The sequence below is a fragment of the Tachyglossus aculeatus genome, chromosome X3, assembly GCF_015852505.1.
Source record: "Tachyglossus aculeatus isolate mTacAcu1 chromosome X3, mTacAcu1.pri, whole genome shotgun sequence".
Lineage (NCBI taxonomy): Eukaryota > Metazoa > Chordata > Mammalia > Monotremata > Tachyglossidae > Tachyglossus > Tachyglossus aculeatus.
The window spans coordinates 22508260-22526264 of NC_052099.1; the positions used below are offsets into that span (position 1 = coordinate 22508260).

Consider the following 18005-nt stretch of genomic DNA (forward strand, 5'->3'; position numbering starts at 1 on the left):
AGAAAAAGAGGAAACCAATTCTGGTTTTGCACATCAGAAACAAAAGATAACTTGATAGCTTTAATACAGTAGTACAATGAGTTGGTCTATTCAATAGTTTGGAATTTCAGACAAAGATATATAGAAATAGGTTAAATTCATTAAATATATATATATATATATGTATTCAAACACATACACACATATGCATAGATGTGTATGGGTACACATATGCATTTATATATATAATATTTGTCATTGAGAGGTTTTTTAAGACACTGTACATACAGGAGTTGAAGACTATGACCCATTGTTCAGTATTGGTTTTAAAATTAAATGCCTTAGCAGTACAGCAGATAATCCTAGCTTACTGATTAAACTCCTTAAATAATACCTTCACTGCAACTTCTTTGGATTCATTATTTCTACTCCCTAAATCTACCATTCCTTTTTTTGCTGTTATACATCTGTTTTAAGGTGTGCCACCTCGGGTAACCTAGAATGGCTTAAATAATCTTTTACCCAAAGCTGTATTTTTGATTTACATAAAAAATGAGTGCTGCTAAATGAAGAGTGTTCCATCTGTTTTTATTTCACTTTGTATGAGAGGATTCAAGTAGTCCTTTAAGGGAAAGGAAGGAAGGTGAAGAAGAGTGCTAAACCAAGATCAGCATTTTGGCCAAATTTACTCTGGGTTTCCAGAGGACAGGTATTTTGCAGCAGTTGGTGCCTGTTGTTTGCTGTTCCACTTAATTTTCAGATCTTTGCCAGGGTCAGACTCCCAGGGAGCACATACCCAAATGTCCCCAGGCTAACTCATAGATTTCTCTATGGGGAGAGAACAGCAGCAACTGGTCACTAAGCCCCACCTTTATCCTGCCTCTAATTCTGACCAGTGATAATGTCACACAGGCCCCCTCCAATACCTGAAATCTCCACTGAAGAGCCTTCTGCTCCCTGGAAGTTCCATCATGTAGCCTAGACTGTGGGAATTTTCCCAGCCTGCTGGATAGATTGAAGGCAAGCCAGTTCTGATCTTCACCTTTAATAGGCAAGTTAAAAGATCCAATGACCAGTTGCATGCATCTGCCAGTCCAATATAGAAAAGAATAAATGGTCCATATGACGCATTGACATGACACACATATGTCACGTGATACCTTGTTTATATGACACTTTTTTAATGTGTCCTTATGAGTAGATTCTCTAAGGATATAGCCAGCCTCAAACTTGTTAGAACATATTTTGTGTGATAATAACCCAGAGTTTTCTTAGTGGTTATTTTTGATTCCTGAGATACAGTAAGAAATTGGATGAATTTACAGGTGAGCCACTTTCCCTTATTTTCGAGACACATGACCCTGAAGATTGGAAAAGGGCAAAAGTCATTTGTTTCATTAGTTGTGCACTCCTCAGTTTAATATCAGTACAGTAAAACTTGGTGATCTGTGCTCAAACTACTTGCCAATTGGATTGTGCTTATTGTAAAGAAACTCACATAAGTGATGCGGTTTTATTGTTGGGAAATGATATTAGAAAACAAACATCAAAACAAACTGCAACCACTTTGAGGGTAGATGCAAAGAAGTTACCAACAAGCTTCCTGATGAACAAATGATGCCAGACCCATTCATTTTCTCTGAAGGTAGAGTAGAAGACCCAAAGACAAGGCCAAGAAAGAAACTGCAGTAAGCTTTAGAATGTGTCCTATATTATATTCTCCATAACATTCGTTCATTCAATCATACTTGAGCGCTTACTGCGTGCGAAGCACTGTAATGGAACAATGGAGTTTTGTTCATATTCTTATAATCTGAAATGTTGTTCTGAATGTTTTCTAACCAGAGGGAGAGAAAAATCACTTCTGGGCAGAGTGGATTATGTAAGATTACAAACACAAAACAGTTTTTAAGGCAGTGTAACTGACACTGGACATTTATAATGCCTGTGCCTTCTAAGCTTTATATATTCTACTTGCAGCACAACCAAATTCAATGAATTTGGCTGCTTTTAACTCTGTCTATTGATCACAGTAGAATAAGATTGTCTTCTCTATTTCACCTGCCCCTGACTTACTGTGCTTTCCCTTTTGGACATAAATTAAAGCAGTATTATCATAGACCCAACAGCTGAAGGTAGTTTTTTTTTTAGGAAGCCAAGCTATTTATGCTAGAATTGATGACTAAAAATATGAGAATAATAATAATAATGGCATTTATGAAGCGCTTACTATGTGCAAAGCACTGTTCTAAGCGCTGGGGAGGTTACAAGGTGTTCAGGTTGTCCCACGGGGGGCTCACAGTCTTAATCCTCATTTTACAGATGAGGTCACTGAGGCACAGAGAAGTTAAGTGACTTGCCCAAAGTCACACAGCTGACAATTGGCAGATTCGGGATTCGAACCCATGACCTCTGACTCCAAAGCCCGGGCTCTCTCCACTGAGCCACGCTGCAAGAAAGGAAGATGAAAAGTTAAACATTTTGATATGTATCTGTTGTCTTGAATTTGGATGCAAAGTGAAGAACATGGACTTTTAGAAGACAACTGATATTTAGGATAAGGTGACAAGATATCTACGTTTGGGTGGGACAGTCATGTAACGTAAGGGGTTCATACCCGCCATCTGTCAGGCCCTAAGACCAAACACACATTACCATTTTAACAGAATTCCACAAAGGAGAAATAAGTATTTTCAAAGCATTAAACAGAGCTCTGATCTAAAGGTATTGATTTAGTATTTTCAGTGTTTGAATGCAAAAGTCTGCCGATAGTTGTTACAAGTAGTTAGTTCATCCAAGAAGAAAATACTTAAATCCCTACTGCAGTGGGTGGTCTTAGTCGAATTGGTTGCAAAGCTTTGGCATGATTTGTGTAAGTGTCTTCACTCACTTTTTGTTGCTACCGAATGACAAAAAAAAGAAAAGAAAAGACCAGATTGCTTGGATCATTTTTTTTCTTGGAACAGCCCACGGATATGGCAAGTCCAGAAATCTGTCCCAGTCTTTTTCTCTAGACTTATTATTGTTTATTCATTTATAGGGCTTACTACTCAGTACTGGCTGAAAAAGTCCCTAAGATTTTGTTCCTTTTGCAATTTGTCATGCTTATGATACAGAAGGCCTGCATACAAATCACATTCCATTTATGTTCATAAATCTCAAATGGACCAAGCTACAAAGATGGATTAATTTGTTGATGGAGGGTAGTAGTTTATTCTTTACTGAGGACTGAGACAAGAATATTTAGGCTGTAAACTCACTGTCGGCAGGGAATATGTTTACCAACTCTGTTATATTTTATTCTACCAAGCACTCAGTACAGTGCTCTGCACTCAGTAAATACTCAATAAATGTTTGGTTTATTGATTATTGAGAAGGTTTGTGCTAAGAGGCTACAGTTAATTAAAAGAACACTGAAATGTCTGCATATAATCAGAGAACTGCCAGGAAGATACACAGGGTTGAGGAGATGAGATAGAATGTGTTCATAGAGTTAGGGAAGGAGAAATGGGATCTTGAAATGAGATGACCATGAACTTGGAGAATATTGTTGAGGGTTTGGGCAAATAAGGATCACTAACCCCTAGTAAGTGAAAGAAGGAAACAGGAAATGCAAGTGAAAGTATCTGCCATCAAGGTGAGAGATGAGAAAAGAATGGGTGAAAGGTAAAATATGAGGCTGTTCTATTTATTCAAGCAAGACTTTTTCTCAGTTGGCTCAGGGTTATGTTTCAGGAGACTTCAGAATTCTTATCTAAAGTTAAAGCTGCTGCTGGCAAAAGATAAACCTCATATTTAAATAACATTGATAGGGCATGTATGTTTCCAATTTTACTTGATTTCACCTGACATATGCAGCCAAATATATTTTTTAAAATAGGGCTAGCCCCCAGAAAGATAGAAAGTTTTTCATTCAAAAAATTGTTTTAGGTTGTTTTTTAGTACTCAAATTGATTTAGGGTACTTAGGTGGTGAATTGTCACCATTTCCACTATCATCAGTATAGCCAACATGTATTTTGAAATGTCATATTTAGAAAGTTTGGTCATTTTTAATGCATCAAATAATTTAGGGTGGATTTTTTCATTATCCTCTCTCCCTAAAAAGACTGGCATTTCTTTGGGAAACGGGCGACTGATTTGGGTATTTGCAAACAATGATTGTCATGTTTTGTTGCCTAACTTAGAACCTTCTATCCAAAATCAAAATCTGATCAATGTTTTATGTTGAATGAAGCTGGACTCTGATACCTTAAAGTAAGACTACCTTAATTCTGCCTTTCTTCCTCTCACTCAGGCAGTGAAGCCCAAGGGAAACCTGATTATCTTGTTATCCATCACAGTGCTTAATACAGAGCCCGGTCTGTTAATAAGTACTTAACAAATACTATTATTATCATTGTTATTACTACTACTAATAGTAATATTGTAATGCATTTCAGCAGAGAGCTGCATTGTTGGGTGTTTGGTTAACCATTTATGTTGTTGGCCAACAACTGGAAAGAATAATATTACTGAAGCATCATGTGCCATGCAGATATTGTTCTGTGAGACTCTTAAGGATAAAGAGGTTAATAAAGCCTCATAGTTTTTAATCAGTCAGTGTAATTTATTGAGCACTTATGTGTGCCTAGCACTGTACTACATGTTTGGGAGAGAACAACAGAGAGAGAGTTGATAGACATGGTTCCTGCCCCAAAGGACTTTGGGCAAGTCACTTAACTTCTCTGTGCCTCAGTTCCATCATCTATAAAATGGGGATTAAGACTGTGAGCCCCATGTGGAACAACCTGATCACCTTGTGTCCCCCCAGCGCTTCGAACATAGTAAGCGCTTAACAAATACCATTATTATTATTATTATTATTGTAACTGAAAGGACACATATTCAATTTTTATGTGAATTAAAAAAGAATTTATCCTGTGGATTCTGACATTCAGAATGAGTACAAAACTCATCTTCTTTTATTTAAGTCTTTGATGAGAATGTCAGAGGCTACAGGCTGGGTGATTACTGGGTCCATTACTTATGTTTGTTCATCCTTTTTAGTTCTTTTAAAAAAAAAAATCAGCCCCATGAGTTGGAACTGATGGAAAGCAAAAAGGGAAGTTACTCTTTCAAACTCATGGTGAACTGGCCTTCCTTGTCTTGGAGCCCTGTCTGGAGCTTGAGAAGTAGCATGGCCTAGCGAACCTGGGTTTCTAATCCCAGCTCTGCCACTTGTCTGCTGTGTGACCTTGGGCAGTCACTTAACATTTTTGTGCCTGTTACTTCATCTGTGAAGTGAGGATTAAGATGGCGAGCGCCATGTGGGAAATGGACCGGCCAACCTGATTAGCTTATATCTACCACAGCATTTAAGTGCAATGCTTGGCACATAGTGAGCACTTGACAAACACCATTTAAAAAAGAAGTCATTGCTAATGGACAATACAGTGTACAACACTGACTTGGTAATCTCTAGACTTTGCTTCATTTTCTTGCTCTGTCCCGGAAACCACAGACTAGTGTGGGTGTAAAGTGTTTTGGATGATCCTCCAGCCGGGTGGAGGAAGAACGTTTATTTAGAGCTGTGTAGGACCTTATAAAAATAAAACATGACTTGGAAAACTACCGGGAAGACAAATGATCTGAATTGACCAAAACCACTTTTGAAAATATAGGCAAAAAAACAATAACAGTGGAAAGTTACCGAGTTCCAGACTTCTGAGGTGATTGATATGAAAACAGCTTTGTCTGGGACACTGAACGATAGCTAGACTGAGAAGCTCAATCCTGTTGGAAAAGTGTTTTCTTTTGTTTTTAATTACGTCTCTTTCCCAGACTGAAAGGTGCAATTTTCAAGGGGCATTTGGAGGGAAGTTTTGAGATTTTCTTACGTATACAAATTTGTTTAGTTAGATAAGTATAGGATTATTGAGATTATAGAGGAAATAAACCATCTTTCGATCAAGTGGATTTAGGTCATGGAGTGCAGGCTATTTCCTTGTAGACAAAATTATTGCAGATCATAATGATTCCATTGGCTTTTCTAGTCTAGGCTGATTCAAATGTTTACACATCACTCACTTTTGGGGGGGGGTGTACAATTCCATTGTTAGTATTTTTTTTCTTTTTAAACATCTTATTGCTCCAAAAGAAATGCATATTTTTTTTTCCTTTGTTTTTGCCATAAAACTATTGGGTGAAGCTTGCCAAAGCCAGAAATCAGGATCTGGAAATGCCCTCACCTCTACTTGAGTCAACATGGCTGCCACTTCAAAATGCACTGTTGCTCTTTCAAGGATCCCAGTCGTTGTTGTTCTTGGCATTGATGCCGTTGTCCAGTTGGAGCCGTATTGCCTAGTACAAAGAGCCTGGGACTTGAGTCAGGAGAATTGGGTCTTAGTATCCGTACCATTACTGGCCAGCTGGGTGACAGTGATCAAGTCATGTAACCTCCCCAGGCCTCAATTTCTTCATCTGTTATGTGAGGAAAAGATAGATTGTGTTTGGTACTGGTTCTCTGTCCAGTCCAATAACCTCGAGAACTATAACAGTGAGAAACAGTATGGCCTAGTGGAAAGAGCACAGGCCTAGGAGTCTAAAAGGACCTGGGTTCTAATCCTGGTTCTGCTACTTGTCTGCTGTGACCTTGGGCAAATCAGTTAACTTCTCTGTGCCTCAGTTACCCCGTCTGTAAAATAGGGATTAAGACTTTGAGCCCCACTTGGGACATAGACTGTGTCCAACCTGATTAGCTTGTCCCTAACCCAGTGCTTAGTACAGTGCCTGGCACATAGTAAGCACTTAAATATCATAAAGAAAACTGGTATCTTCCTTGGATATCAAGAGATACCAATAGATATCAATTAATGATATCTATTGAGCACTTAGTTTGTGCAGAGAGCACTGTACTCCACACTTGGGAGAGGCCAGGTGCCTCCAGGAGCATATTGTAGAAACAGCATTAGCAGCCATGGGGGAAAAGGAGGGTCAGATGGAGGGGAGAGTAGTTAGCACCAGCTGATTCACTCTTTGTACTTATTAGCTGTAGTGAGCTCCTTGTGGGCAGGGTTCATGTCTACCAACTTTCGTATTACTCTCTCCCAAGCACCGAGTACAGTGCTCTGCACACAGAAAACACTCGGTGAATACCACTCATCGATTGCTATTTCCCTACAGGGGACTCCCGACTACTAGCCAGTATGTACAACTCCCATGATCTGTGTGCATGTCTATTTAGTGCTCTTTCATCCAGACCCTCAGGACCTTACCAGAGGAATGTCTGATTCTTAGATTTAGATTGGCAACATGCAGCCTGTCACCTGCATGTCACTTGATTGTGACCCGTTTGTTGTGCTCATGCCACCGATTGCATTTGTTGCCTTTCCCAGCCTTGCTTATAGCCCTAAGCCCTGGAAGAGACTCACTACTTCCCCTCCTGAAATCCTTTGCCCCTTGCAGGCCCCAGAGAAGCACTTCAAGACTGCATATTGGTGAGGGCTAAGGTAGGTCCTGCCATGAAAGTTGAGTTGCAGTCCTTTCATCTAGATTCCCTATTTTTCAATTCCCTTGGCAACAGCTGCCAGTCACAAGGGTTTGAGATCCAGAGGAGAGTGGGCCATCAGAGTCACTTCCCAACAGTAGAGTCAGTCTGTCATTAGCTGTTATCTACCAACTGACTGGTTGAAGGGTATCCAGTAGGACTTTGCTTCAATTTTGCATTAGTTTAACTTATTGGCCTGGTTGCCGTGGCATAATGTTCATTTTGGGACATATGCTAGGAAGTGAAAACCTTTATTTAGACTATCTCCTAGTCCCCTCATTGTCTAGCTTTCTTCCTTTCAGATATACCTCAATATTGCCTTCTTCCATAAGACCTTTGTAATGTAAAAGAAACTTTCTGACTCAGACTCTCACTGGCTTCTCCCCTATTTCTTCCCTCAAGCTCTTTAAGTGTCTTCTCATTTTCCCTTTTGTGGATTTCCCGGTTGGTACAGGCCAGCCCTGTCTGTCATAGAGCGACAAGGGAATTCCATTCAGACTTCTCATACATGCCCAGGGACTGCATCGATGATATAACCTGGCAAGATACTTCATCATCATCATCGTCGTCATCAATCGTATTTATTGAGCGCTTACTATGTGCAGAGCACTGTACTAAGTGCTTGGGAAGTACAAATTGGCAACATATAGAGACAGTCCCTACTCAACAGTGGGCTCACGGTCTAAAAGGGGGAGACAGAGAACAAAACCAAACATATTAACAAAATAAAATAAATAGAATAGATATGTACAAGTAAAATAAATAAATAAATAAATACTTCCCATAAGCCTCCCCTCTGCCAGATGGACATGCCTGTCCGAGCATTGCTGAACCAAAAGATGTACAAAATCGCAAGTGGCTGGGTGGTCTGACTTATCATGAAGAATATGGGGTATAGAGAGCGGAGACAAATACTTGAAGTTGTCTAGTTTAGGACATTTGACACTCGTGTTGCATTAGATAATTTTATTCCATGGAGGTCACATGCAAGAATTGGCAGGCATTTCCATGGAGAGTCTATTTTTGACTCTCCCTCTCCAGTATGCGTACCTTCTAAGGAAGTCAGATAAGAGCATCACAATCCAAGAAGAGGATCAAGGAACTTGATTGGGGCCTGATCTATCTTCAGTCAGCTGTGCCTTCTAGTTAATTGGCAAACATTTGATAAAAGCAATGTGAGGGGAACAACCCTTCCTCTCTCCTTTCCTAACAGGATAAGCTAAATGCTTTATATTAAAACTCTTCTGAGGCCAGTAATGTTTAGTTTTTATTAAGTGTAGAAGGGATAATTTCGTTAAGTGCCTCCCGCTCTTGATTCTCTATCTTTCCAATATGCACGTGGTTATATAATAGCTGTTGGAGACTTGCACCTAGATATTTCTCACCTATAATTCATGGGCCCTGGAGATTATTGAATCCCCAGTTGTAGTTGCACATGCGTTATGATTTTAAACACAGTGAACGTATATTCATTATCACAAGCACTTATCCTGATGATCCCTAGTTTGCATAATGGGTTTCCAATTTTGTGTGATTATACCTCAATCATGTTTCATTATTTTATACAGATGGATGATGGAAGAGAATTTAATGATCATTTTAGAAAATCTCAAGAGCCATTGTTTCCAGGTTGTACTCTTTTTATTTTGAACTGTAAGATTTCAAAATTGACCAAGACATCAAATTTTTTCAAAGAAAAATGATCCGGACAGCAGAGTAAAGTATAGACTGGAGTGGGGAAAGACAGGAGGCCGGGAGGTCAGCAAGGAGGCTGATGCAGTAATCCAGGCGGGACAGGATGAGTAATTGTATTAATGCAGTAGAAGTATGGATGGAAAGGAAAGGGTGGATTTTACTGATGTCGAGAAGGTGACACTGACAGGATTTGGTGACAGATTGCATATGTGGGTTGAACGAGAGAGAGGAGTCAAGGGTACCACCAAGGTTACAGGCTTGTGAGACGGGAAGGATGGTGGTGCCATATACAGTGATGGGAAAGTCACGGGGAGGACAAGGTTTGGGTGGGATGATAAAGATCTCTGTTTTGGACATGATATTCAATTGAATTGAAATTGAAATCAAATTGATTTGATTGAATTTGGTTGAATACCTTCAAGAGAAACAGAAGGTTGTTTGCCAAATGGGTCCAGTTAGCTGTGGTATATCATTTTGGAAGGATTGGTCAACACATGGCTTCTGAAAGAGCCAATCCAAAAAATACTAAAGTTAAATATGTGATTATATAAAACATTATTTGTTTCCTGAAGAATTGGTAATTAAGGCATTCGAGGTGTCAAGTATGCCATTTTAAGGATATTTTAAAACAATCAGTAAACCCAGAGTAGAGATTAAAGTCAATTTTAATTTGCTCCTGTGGTCAGTTTGTGTTTAGGACCCTAGTTGTTCCAGGAAGCAGTTTTAGACTCTATATGTAAAAAAGAAATAAATTCTATTTTTTCCAATTTGCCCTTCACTGTCAATAATATTTAATGTCAACTGTTCTTGAGTACTTACTCTGCGCATAGCAATCTACTAAATACATGGGGATCATAGAAATCACAGAGGTGATCCCTAACCTCTTGGGTATTTTTATCTAATGGAAAATCAGTGAATGTGAATTGATGGATATAATCCTTCATTTCAGCCCATTGAGATAGTTTACCTCTAGTAGGTAAGAAAACTAGTTAGAGTAATATGATAAGGAATGGAGTGTTTATTCTGGCTTTATTTTTAAGCTAAATGTAATTTGATAATAGAAAGTTAAATTGGTAGAATTCAGTGTTGTTTGATGGATAATAGGCCCCAGTGGAGTCTTTTCCACTATGGCAAAAGGTACATTATCAATTCTCCTTGACATTCATGATGATTTTAGGGTGTTAGATATGTGATAGGCTTCTGTGAAGGGGAAATCGCCACTTAGCTAAGCACCATTGAGTAAAGTGTTGTCCAAGCAATAGAATCTTTGGCTTCCAGTGGAGGAAATACAGAGTGAAAAAGAAAGTCAAAGAAAATTGGAAGGTAAATGGGGGAAAAAAATTGTGAGGGGACAGCTTCCCTGCATGTATGTCTACATTAGTTTATAGAAATGGTAGTTTTTTCTACTGGTCATATTTATTCTGGTTATTCTTTAGTGCTGAACAGTAGACTTCTGAGGAAGGCCAATTCTGTGGTTTTCCAGGGAATTTAAAGGGGACACTCAATCAGTGGTATTTTTTGAGTGTTTACTATATGCAGAGCACCTTACTAAGCATTTGGGAGAGTGCTACAGTACAACAGAACTAGCAGACATAATCCCTGCCCATAATGAATTTACAGTCTACAGTGAATGTGAATATGCCATTGTACTTTGGGTTCCATACAAAATACTTCCAGCTGGAAGTCCAACTTATTTTGTAGTTGTTTTTGTTGTGGGGATCAGTCTATCCATAGTACTTGCTGAGCACGTTGTGGGCAGAGCCCTGTACTGTGCTTGGGAAAGTACAGTAGAATTTGTAGGTAGAACCCCTGCCCTCAAAGAGCTTCTAATCCAGTGGTTCTTTTTATAAAACTGCAGACGGGAACTATACCTAAATTCTACAGGTATTATGAGTTAAATATTTCTGTTGCTTTTGCTGAGGAGAACTAGATAATTCTGTTACATTCCCCAAATTCTTCTTCTTAGCACATGGTAACCCATTTGGCTCTCATTGGTGTTATTTAATTACCTGAGCTTCCATAGCTCCGGGGAGGCAGAATTGATGGTTTAATTCAAGCTTGCCTTCTTTGTCATGGTCCTGGCTTCTCCTGATGTAGACTGCCTGGGAGTGATTGGGGCTATAAATTGGATGCACTTGCAAATTACCCACCGGGAGAAGGCATTCAGTGTCAAAAAGTGCTCTGGCTTATTCCCCTTGGAAATAAAATCGGAAGAAATATTTCACTACAGGAAAAAGCAAAACTAAGAGATTTACTAGATGGGGTATTAGCAATTCCATCTACTGATGCTGTCACAGGGAATAAAAAGATATTGGTATAAAAACTCAGGAGTAAACAGCTATTCAACAGTTAGAAAATTTCTTTTTATTTTGTTTTTTTTTTTACTTTTATTGTATTCTTCTAAGTGCCCAATGCTTGGCACACAGTAGTAAATACTACTGATTGAATTAGACAAAATGAGTTAAATGAGTTATAAAATGTTGTGATAATTATCTGAAAACCAAATGAGGACTCTCTTTGAGAATCCGTTAACATATTACCTGGTTGTTTCTAAGCAAAATCAGAGAAGCATTGTGGCCTAGTGGAAAGAGCACAGCCCTGGGAATCAGAGGAGCTGGGTTCTAATACCGGCTCTGCCAGTGGTTTGCAGTATGAACTTAAGCAAGCCACTTCACTTCTCAGTGCCTCAGTTTCCTCAACTGTAAAATGGGGACTCAGTCCTCCTTCCTATTTAGACTGTGAGCCCCATGTAGGACAGAGATTGTGTCCAATCTGATAAACTTGTATCTACCCCAATGCTTTGAACAGTGCTTGACACATAGTAAGCGCGTACCAAATACTACAGTAAAAAAAAAAGTATAAAAAATGCATCTGTATCAATCCCACTTGTATCTGACCCGTGAAAGCTCTGATTTGAAAGAGGAAGGATAATGTATTCCATTAATTCTATCTATTTTGAAGTTAAGTGGAAGAAATGTGTGTTTGGTGTAATGTCTAAGAGACTGAATATTTCATTATGGATAGAAAAAGGCAATTTAGAGGAACTGCTGCAAAGAGCAATTGTGATTGTCATGCTCAATTATTTTGTTACAAACAAAGTACAAACTGGGGGAAGTTTCCTGCCCTCTTATGTTTGTGGTAGGGCAGTTCTGAAAAAGAGCATTCAATTGGGTCAGCCCAGCTCTAGTGGTGAGAATTTAGCCATTATTTGACTGCTCCTTCAGAGACAGCCTAAATATGTAATTCAGACCTTAAGTGGGATTTCCTTTTGGGGCTGGGGAGAAGGTGTAGTTATCAAATTGAGTCGCTTACATGGATTTTCTTTCTCTTTTTTTATGGTATTTGTTAAGCGCTTACTACGGTCCAGGCACTGTACTAAGCACTGGGGTAGATACAGGCTAATCAGGTTGGACAGAATCCCTGTCCCACAAGGGCCTCATAGTCTTAATCCCCGTTTTTACAGATGAAGTACCTGAGGTACAGAGAAGTTAAGTGGTTTGCCCCAGGTCACACAGCAGACAAGCAGCAGAGCCAGGATTAGAACCCAGATCCTTCTGACTCCCTGACTCCACTAGGCCAACCTGCTTCTCGATTAAGCCAAGCTGATCATTCCTTGACCCAAGGAATGGGTCAAAGGGCCCTAGACACACTTCCTGGAAGAGCAGTCTGCCAGTCAAACAGGTGTGCCGGAGTTATGACTGCCGGGATGTCTGGGCCTGGGTCAGTGGTTCACAGCTTCAGAAATATTCCCTCTGTCTGCTCAAGGCTCTCCCTGCTGTCATTGGGTAGATGCTGAGTATGAGATTTGGCGGGTCACAAGATAGATCTTAAAATAGACTATACAGCCTTCAGAAACATGCCTGGTGCAAATCCAGCTACAGACTTTTTCATTGAAGAAATTCAAAGAGAGGGAGGTAGAGGGCTAAATAATGAGGTAAATGGTTCTCTGACCTGTAACAGTGGGGTCTTAAAAAAAACATCAAGAGTATTCCATGCTTCACACTGATTCTGACCTACTTCGAACGAGTCACTGTGTCAGGTGATTGATGCTTTAGCAGAATGCACAGCACTCCAGTTTTTAATAGCAATCCATTATTTGGTTTCATATTTAATTAACACAGCTGGATTAATTCGATATGCACCTCTTAAAGGTACTAAAGCACCTTGCCATCCGTTCTTCCAGAAGGTAAAATGGTTAACCTGAGTGTAGTTTCATCTCCACTCATTAATTTGTACCAACACCAGTATAAAAGCATTGTTAAATCTAACAATAGAAACTAAGACCCATCCAGATGGCTCTCTATGTGGGTTTTTGGAGAAATTTTATCTATGTTCAGGAAGCTTCCACCAACTCATGTCTGAGTTTTCAGACTTTGAGTAGTTTAATTAGCCTGCATAGCCATGGTAACTTCATTGCATACAGCTCTAGGTATTAATGGAACTTCTTTGTGGTGGTAGAAGTAGCAATAGCATTTTCTTGAGTGCCTGTTTGAGGCAGTGCACTTGGGAAGTACAGAATGTTGTACTTGGTAAAGTGCTGTGCAGCAGTGACACTTGAGAGTTTTTTTGTTCTTTTAATTTTTTTGTTTTTAATGATATTTAAGTGCTTACTCTGTGTTAAACACTGTACTAAGTGCTGGGAAAGATACAAGTTAGGTTGGACACAGTCTGTGCCCCACATGTGGCTCACATTCTTAATTCCCATTTTACTGATGAGGCAGTTGAGGCACAGAGAGGTTAACTGACTTGCATAAGGTCACACAGCAGGCAAGTGGCAGAGGTAGGAGTAGAACATAAATCCAATTTTTGGATAGTTTTGATTTGTAGCGATGATGACGACGGCAGTTTTCTCCTCAGTTCACCTTTCCCAGTGTCATTCATCTATGCTCTCCTTCTGTTGTGCATTTGCACAACATTAATTTCACTCATTATTAGTGAAAATTAGTGGCGATATTGGTGTCCAACATGCATTCCTTTGACATAAAGTACTTTCTCATATTTTTTAAGGAAAGATTAAAAGTCAGACAACCTGAATTAGTCAGTGGTATTTTTGAGTGCTTACGGTGTAGAGCACTGCACTCCCTGCTTGGGAGAGTGTAATTCAATAGAGTTGGTTGCCACATTCCCTTCCCACAAGGAGATTACAGTCTAGAGGGGATGACAGACATTAAAATATACTATGGATATGTACGTAAGTATAAGTGCAGTGGGGCTGAGGGTGGAGTGAATATCAAGGGCAAGTGCAAGGGTGACACAGAAAGGAGGAGAAGTAGGGGAAATGAGGACTTATTCGAAGAAGACCTCTTGGAGGAGATGTGGTTTTAATGAAAAGCAAAAGTACTTCATCAAAGCAAATGAAGATTTACCTTTCAAGAGGTTGGGTAGGTAGTGATTTCCTTGGCAACAACAGTAGGGAAGGTTTTTATTGTGCAGACACAAAATTCTTCTGCATTCAAGCCACGTTTTAAAATCTGTTTCCTTTTTCTTTTTTAATTCTAACAGGCCTTGAACAGGGGTATTGCCGCAGTAAAGGAAGATGCTGTTGAAATGCTGGCCAGCTATGGGCTGGCCTACTCCCTGATGAAATTCTTCACGGGACCCATGAGCGATTTCAAGAACGTGGGGCTGGTATTTGTGAACAGCAAACGAGACAGGACTAAAGCTGTCCTGTGCATGGTAGTGGCTGGTGCCATTGCTGCTATCTTCCACACACTGATAGGTAAGATGTGCTGAATTTCTTTCAAGATTCCTCTCAATATGAGCAACTGCAGTGCTGTTCTCTCTTATTGCTTATTTATTAAGCCATCTTCAGATGACTGTAAGGGTGAAGAAAGGATCCACTCCTGGCTGTAGAAAAGACAGCCTTGTTTTCCGTGAGCAGCAGCCACTGTGCGCACTTGCTCCTACTTCCTGCCGCCCTCGTGCCTAGGACTATCCCCGGAGCAGGACCACATGGAGAAGAGTTCCTGCTTCTTTCTGACCCCACGGCAGAACCGACGGCTCATGGCCTCGGTCCAGGGCTGAAGGGAGTGGTTGAAGGAGTGGGAAGAACAGAAAGTCCTGACACAAACCTACCCCCAACCAGAGTCCAGAAATGATGGCTCCACCTCACCCTGAGGCCCTCCCTGGAGGGTTTGAGATGAGTGGGCAAGCCCTGACCTGGCTAAGGGCACTTCTTAAGAGGTCCAACCCTATGGCTGTTTGGACGGACGGCCCAGACAGAGGCTTCCATCAGGAATTGACCCGCTCTGACGAAGCGGTCAACAAGGGTGGAGACCCCAGCGGGGACCATAGGGGTGTCCTCCAGGTTAATAGCGTGTGGCCTTCTCTGAGCCGGGGCCTCATCCCATGCCGGTGTTCCCACCGGGGAGTGCGCTGCCCCTGAACTTGGGCTGGGTCTGTGCCACGTCCCACCCCTTGTCATTCCCAGATTAGAGTTTCTGTTTCCACTGCCCCACCCGACCACCGCCCTCCCCCCAAACTAAGACAGCACTACTTCTCTGCAGGAACTTGCAGGTGAGGCCAGAGAAAGGCAGCAGAGATGATCATGAGGAATGAAAAAGTATCAGTGTAAGGACAGGCTGGCAGGACGTGACCGAAGCCTTAAGAATTGGGAAGGGTCAGGTGGAGGGGGCAGTCAAAGGAAGGCTGTTCACTGAATCCCACGGCACTTGGGTGAGGGGAGGCCCATTGAAACGGGTAGCTTCAGGGTGGTTAGTTCAAAATCATTGTCATATTTACTGAGAGCTTATTCTGTGAGCATACTTTGGAGAGTGCCAGCAATTCGATAGACACAGTCCCTGCCCAGAGGAGCTTATTGCCTTCACCCAATAATAATAATAAGCTGGTAGTATATGTTACCATAGGATGTTTTGCAGATAGAAAATAGCAGCAGCTTCAGGTAGGATCTGATAAATCCAAGGACAAATGGTTTACAATGGATAACTGTTGGGGAAAGATGGGGCCCTATGGGGGAAAACTCAGGGATGCTTGATGGGTCCCTCCTTGTCCATTACAGTGGATGTCAAGGAGCCATGCTCCACCTCCTCCCCCAAAATCACACAATTCCTCCATGTAGTGGACACTCTTGGAGTCAGAAAATTTGGGCAGGTGCACTATTGATAGAAAAATAATGATGGTATTTGTTAAGCGCTTACTATGTGCCAAGCACTGATCCCAGATCACTGCTCATGTCCTTTTATGGTGGAGTGGTCTATGGAGGAAATGGTAATAATGACAATTGTGGTATTAGTTAAGTACTTATTTTTGTCAAGCATCGAACTAAATGCCAGGGTAAATATAAGATAATCAGACTGGACACGATATAAGGAGGAGACAAGTATTTTAACCCCCATTCTATTCATATGGAAACTGAGGTACAGAGAAGCCAAGTGACTTGCCCAAGGACACACAGTAAGCAACTGGCAGGCTTAGAACTGGCATCCCCAATTTTCTTTCCATTAGGCCACGCTGTTGTGGAGCCAGCACGGTGCCAACCAAAGTACATTCAATAGCATGGCATTGGGATGTTGTGATTTCACTCCGGGCCCTCCACATCATTCCAGCCAGCTCCCTTTGAGTCCTGCCTAAGCCTGTAGTTTACATTTTATGAGCCAGTTATTTACTTTATAAGTTGTCTTTACTTAAACCTGAATTCTGAATAAGTGTAACTGAGGGAGCCAGGAGTTAAACCAAAGCCACTTACAGTGTTTTCTTGCTAGAGCTAATATTTGCACTCCTAACTAAAAGCACACAGTGCCAGCTTTCAGGACAGGAACTTGAAAAAAAGTTTTGATGGAATGTACAATATGTTTGTCATGAGGATAAAATGAGAAGAAGCGGATGGTACACCCGATGCACCAAATATACCCAGCCAAGTTTTTGTCAACAGCTGTTCCATCTGTAACGTTTTTTAAATAAAATTTACCATCACCACATGAGTCATTATAAAAGTAATGCCTGCTGGCTAGATTGTATGTTCCCTAAGGCTAAGGATTATGTTTTCTAATTCTATTGTGCTTATTAGAAGTGCTTAGTACGTACAGTGCTCTGCACAATGTAAGCACTCAATAGATATCAATTACCTATATACATGCCAGATTTTAGTTCACACAGTTGTCCTATAGTGTGTGTTGCATTGTTGTGAACAACTGCTTGAAGTGGAAAGCAGTATGGCCTAGTGGATAGAGTATGGGCTTAGGAGTCAGAAGGACCTGGGTTCTAATGTCGGCTCTGCCACCTATCTGCTGCATGACCATGGGCAAGTCACTTAACTTCTCTGTGCCTCAGTTACCTCATCTGTAAAATGGTGATTGACTATGAGCCCTATGTGAGACCAGGACTGTGTCCAACCTTATCAACTTGTATCTACTCCAGCACTTAGTACAGTGCCTGGCACATAGTAAGTGCTTAACAAATACCATAAAAAATAGTAAAATTTGCACCATGGCCCTCACCTGTTCCAACACCCCATAGATATACCAACCAGAGCAGAGCCAGCATGTGTTGTCAGAAAGCGTCTAAATCCCAAACCATCCTCCAGCTAGAACATGCATAGATGGCATGTATTGGGGCCGAACTGAGTGTGTTTGGGGAAAAAATCCCTCCAGCCACGATGGAAGATTTGACCTGGTCCATTTCCACAAGTCCCACGCTGTCATCTGAAATGGCACATTCACAATGGCCCCACTGGCTTATTTGCAAGATTCTTTGACCGCTTATAGTCCTGGGCTGTCAGCAGCAGAATGATGTGACATTTTTGCCGTGACTAAAATCCAAGTGGAATCACTAATCGCCTTTGGGTT

At 40.8% G+C, this 18005-nt stretch overlaps 1 protein-coding gene across 1 annotated transcript in view; it reads left to right on the top strand.

The window, feature by feature from the left end:
- The window catches only part of ANKH (ANKH inorganic pyrophosphate transport regulator), a 109732-nt gene that overhangs the window by 55414 nt on the left and 36313 nt on the right, over positions 1–18005 (top strand). Inside the window, exon 3 of the mRNA XM_038770198.1 lies at positions 14704–14920. Coding sequence (XP_038626126.1) covers positions 14704–14920 — 217 coding nt within the window. The remainder of the gene's footprint in view (positions 1–14703; positions 14921–18005) is intronic.